Source organism: Oratosquilla oratoria, chromosome 39 (genome assembly GCF_046742065.1).
Source record: "Oratosquilla oratoria isolate Oo_2021 chromosome 39, ASM4674206v1, whole genome shotgun sequence".
Taxonomy (NCBI): domain Eukaryota; kingdom Metazoa; phylum Arthropoda; class Malacostraca; order Stomatopoda; family Squillidae; genus Oratosquilla; species Oratosquilla oratoria.
The window spans coordinates 38508660-38513659 of NC_134815.1; the positions used below are offsets into that span (position 1 = coordinate 38508660).

At 36.7% G+C, this 5000-nt stretch overlaps 1 protein-coding gene across 4 annotated transcripts in view; it reads right to left on the reverse strand.

Moving 5' to 3' along the window:
• LOC143020366 (irregular chiasm C-roughest protein-like) overlaps window positions 1-5000 on the reverse strand; it is a 438384-nt gene that overhangs the window by 48885 nt on the left and 384499 nt on the right. For all 4 annotated transcript variants that reach the window (XM_076176736.1, XM_076176738.1, XM_076176739.1 and 1 more), the window contains 2 exons: window positions 704-941; window positions 1-114 (listed from right to left, as the gene is read on the reverse strand). The exon at window positions 1-114 is cut by the window's left edge and continues 111 nt beyond it. In XM_076176736.1, coding sequence (XP_076032851.1) covers window positions 1-114; window positions 704-941 — 352 coding nt within the window. The remainder of the gene's footprint in view (window positions 115-703; window positions 942-5000) is intronic.

Genomic DNA, 5000 nt, shown 5'->3' on the forward strand with positions numbered 1-5000 from the left:
GCTCCGTGGCTTTAGATATCTCTTTCCCTTCCCGAAACCACCGGTAGGATACGCGAGAAGGGTTGGCTATAGCATTGCAATGAACTGAGGTTTCGATACCTTCCTCCAGGACGGCTGTTGTGGAAAAACAATTAATTGTAAGATATTGTGTTTTCTATGGTACTTATGAGATCTAAGTATACTTAAAGTTTATAACATCTTATGTGTCTGAAGATTTAGAAATTATTTAAGTGAAAAAACTCAGACAAATAGACAGGTACATGTACTGTACACACACAGAAAGACAGACTGACATATACACAATATCTGTATGTACAAATAGATGTCAATATTAATCTTTCATTTGCCAACGAGATATTATGAATTTCTGTGTAATACTTGTGTACTCAAACTGATGAGGTATTCTATAAAGTAGATCACTGGCTGGCTACAGAAAAAAAATCGATTAAGAAATTCATTTCACACTGAAGGAACTCTCGATTAATTGATGACCTTTTCAGAGCGGGTTCACTGAACTATTCTTTATAGTTTTCAGCCCACAAGGACATGATTCTTCCCACATTATCTATATAGAAACGCTGAAGACGAGAGCCGGGTATGAAACGAGAGTTGTCATCCTCAGTGTGAATATCAAGACAACTTATTATCTGGTGAAGAAAAGTAACAAAAAAAAAAAAAAAACATAAAAAAAGACGAGACTTACCGGGCGTGAACTTTAGGTCTACCTCAGGTGGGTACTCGACACTGACATTAATGGTGGTGGTGAGGGGCGTGTTGAGGGCGGGGTTGTGTGTGAGGCAGGTGAGGGTCTGGTTGTGGTGGTGCCTCGTGGGCGTGAAGGTGAGGACCGCCTGCACGTCCACCCTCTTTCCGTCCGACATGGGAGTCTTGATGACTTCGATCCCTTCCTTGATCTCCGCAGATCCGTCGAGCCAATGGACCTGTAAGTGGTGGTTGGAATATGCAAGGAATAAGAGCAATAGAGAAGAAAAAGAAAAAGAGGAGGGACAAGGAGAAGAGAATTAAGAGACAAAGAGGGGGGAGGGGATAGGGGGTGGGGAAATGGTGGACAGATTGGACGGGTGGGAGGAGGTAAACAAGGGACAATATGTAAGATGGAAGAGAACCATTAGTTACGCAATTAGCTAATGCTACAATCATATTGCATGTAATACCACAAAACATATATATCCAGCCTCAAAGCCTCTTTCACCTCATCAATCTATTTCGTCCTTGGTCTATCCCTCAGGCTGACTTCATTCACCTCTGCCTTCGATACTCATTTTGCTAGTTTTCATTCATTCTTTCCATGTGCCCAAACCACCTCAATATTCTTTCATCTGTCGCATCTGCCAGTTTCCTTTCCACCCCCGCTCTCCTCTTCACCTTTTTTCTTACTCTAGCTATCCCGGTAACACCCACCATATTTTTCAAACACTTTATCTCAAACACATTTTGATTTTTCCTCTCTGCCTTCCTTAAATTCCAGTACTCTGCCCCATAGTGTCGTAGGTACAATAATCCTTTCATGCAGTCTTCTCGTCTCATCCATCCAAAGGTATATATTACTCGTGACAATTTTCATTCCCCCAAGACATTTACTTGATTTACTCACTATACAGCTTACCTCCAACCCCATTCCTTCCTTCCCTGTTGCATGCGAGCCTAGAGATTTAAAATTATCTACTTTCTCCAGCTAGCTGCCACCCTCATCTTTTGTAATCCCATCGATTTGCACTTATCCACATTTACTCTCAACTTACTCCTATAACAAGCCTTCTCACGCTGCGTCACTAGCTGTCTCATACCCTCCTCTGAACCAGGCACAAGCGCAGTGCCATCAGTCTCTCTAACCATATCCAAACCTCTATCCATTACCCTTACACCTACCTCCCGTACCACTCTCATCCCTCTACACATTCAATAACCATAGCGACATAACACACCCTTGGCGTAGCCCCACCTTCACCTCAACCCACTCACTCTCACCATTTCCAAACCTAACATAAGAATTATGATCATATAAAAGTCTTTGACTGCCTTTAGCAGCTTTCCCCCATCCCATTATATCTGAAATACCTTGCACAATGCCTTCCTGTCTGTTCTATCTTAAACCTTCTATAAACCCATAAAATGATATTGTCTTTGGGCAAAATTTTCTCGCAAATCTGACTCAGCACAAAAACGTCATCCAAGCTCCCTCTACCTTTCCTACACCCATACTGCTTCTCGCCAATCACTTCCTCTGTTCCTCTAGTAATGCTGTCAACTAACACACTCCTATATGCCTTTCCAACTACACTCAACAAACTGATTAACAAAGGATTACAAAGGCGGAGCATACCGACAGGAGACCTTTTGATCCATATCTAGGTCGGATGCGAAAAAAAAATCATATTAATAATAAAATAATAAGTAAAAACTATAATAATGTAAATAACAAAAAAAAATACATAAATAAATGCATAGGTATAGTTAAATAATAAACAAACAGGTAAATACTATATTTACATGTGTCCCCTTTTTCTCTGTAAAGCAGAACTATAGATGCACTCCTCCAGTCCTCCTTTACATTTCCCTCCCTTAGACGCACATTAAATAACATCATTGGTCAGTCTACTATAACCACTCCTGTCACTTCACATGACACCCATCCAAAGCAGGTGCATTACCAGATTTCATAGCTTTTAATATTCCTTGTATGTCATCTCTACTTATATACCTGTCATTTTCCTCGCCCGTAATAATCATGTTTCAAGCTCCTCCCACTGCCACAATCAAACTCTCCCTAACCTCCTTCACATTCATCATTGTTGAAAGTTAAAAAAATTCGGGGGGGTTCTTGGAAGGGGGCAGAGGCATGACTTGAAGAAATACCAAACAAATTATAGTGTTCAGTAACCACGATGAAACGAAAACATACACCAGATCTTTAGTCACCACCGCAATAGTAGCCACATCTTGCCAAGCCTTCTTCGTTTCCTGGGCAATTGCAGCCTCTTTGGAACAATTGCAAACTGATAAAATAGTCTGATTAGACACCATGCGAGGACAGAATATTTATGAAATGTACGTTTTGCTTCTTAAAACTGTTTTAGATACACGTACACAGAATGCAACCTCTAAGCTATCTATACATCTCGGAATGGATGAGAAAGTGACACTAGGACAGGGCTTACGGGGTGCCATTTGAGTCTTTCTAACTACTGAAAGTAAACGAATGAACGGGGTTACACTACATAGGATTACAAGGATTACAAATATATATATATGTATATATATATATATATATATGTATATATATATATGTATATATATATATACATATATATATATGATTACAAATATATATATATATGTATATATATATATATATATATGTATATATATATGTATGTATATATATACATATATATATACATATGATTACAAATATGTATATATATATATATATATATATATATTGATAACTAAATGAATAGATAAATGAAAATTATATAAATAATAATAGACAAAATATAAATAAACAGGTAAAGTTGAATAATAAACAAATATTTAAATAGTAAATAATAATAAGTGAACAGATAAATAATAATAAATAATAATTAAATAAATGATAATAAACAGACAACAATAAACAAATAATGCAAAATAAATGGCAGGCATTACAGCCTATTGGTGTTTACCTAAACGAATCTTAAAGCTTCGAACTGAACTACATTGCACTGTCTCTGCAGGAATTTTATTCCATTCATTAACTACACGGTTGACGAAGTTGTTTCTAACCACTTCCAAATTAAATTTATTTCCTGACAGTTTGAAACCATTATTTCTTGTCTGATTCTCATTCAGTGTGAAATTTTTGTCACTTTTGATTTTGCCAATTCCCTTTAGAATCTTAAGTACCTATATCAAATCATCCCTGAGTCTGCGTTTTTTTTTAGGGAAAATAGATACATATGTTTTAGTCGATTTTCGTATGATTTGTTTTTGATATTTGGAATCAGTTTTGTGGCTCGTCATTGTATTTTTTCCAATCTGTTAATGTCTTTAATGAGATTCGGTGACCATTTGGTAACAGCATATTCCAAATGTGGACGAACTAACGATTTATATAACTTGTTAATGACAGATGGACTTTTTAAGTCAAAAGATCGCGCAAGCAGTCCTAGAATTTTATTAGCTTTCTCAGAGGCTGAAATACACTGCTTAGATGATTTGAGATCATTACTGATAATTACGCCGAAGTTCTTTTCTCTATACACTTTTGTTAACGATTTTCCAAATAACTTGGAATCGTACTTACTGCTATTTTCCCCTTTGTGCATAACCTTACTTTTACTTACGTTAAATTTCATTAGCCACTCTTCCGACCATTGTTGTAGTTTATCTAAATCTTCTTGAATATCTAATTGGTTTAAGTGATCATTTGCCATTCCGCACAGTTTTGTATCATCAGCAAATTTGGAGACAATAGATTTCAGTCCGTGGTCTATATAATTTATATATACTATGAATAGAAGTGGCTCAATAACGGAGCCCTGAAGAACTCTACTCGTAACATTTTTCCATCTAGAAGTTTTCGCTCAACCAATTACTAGTCCAACTTAATAGGCTACCACTTATTCCGTGTAAAGCTAATTTAGTAAGTAGTCTTTCGTAGGGGACGGTATCAAAAGCTTTTGCAAAGTCTAGATATATTAAATCTATATTGTTTCTTTTGTCATAATTCGAGATGAATGTGTTATAGAATTCAAGTAAGTTAGTCACGCAAGAACGTTTCCGTCTGAATCCATGCTGGATATCATTTATTAAACAGTTACTTTCTAAATGGTGTTCGATAGTTTCCATCCTTTTTCCTACAGTGTTTGAACTTTGAATAATTGCTGCTTCTAGACATTTTCTTCTTGTCTTGTCGGTTTCACATAAAATCAATTCAACATGGTCACAGTGCGTTAGGTGGTCTTCTGTCCACTGGCCTTCTGTTCCCACAAGTTTAT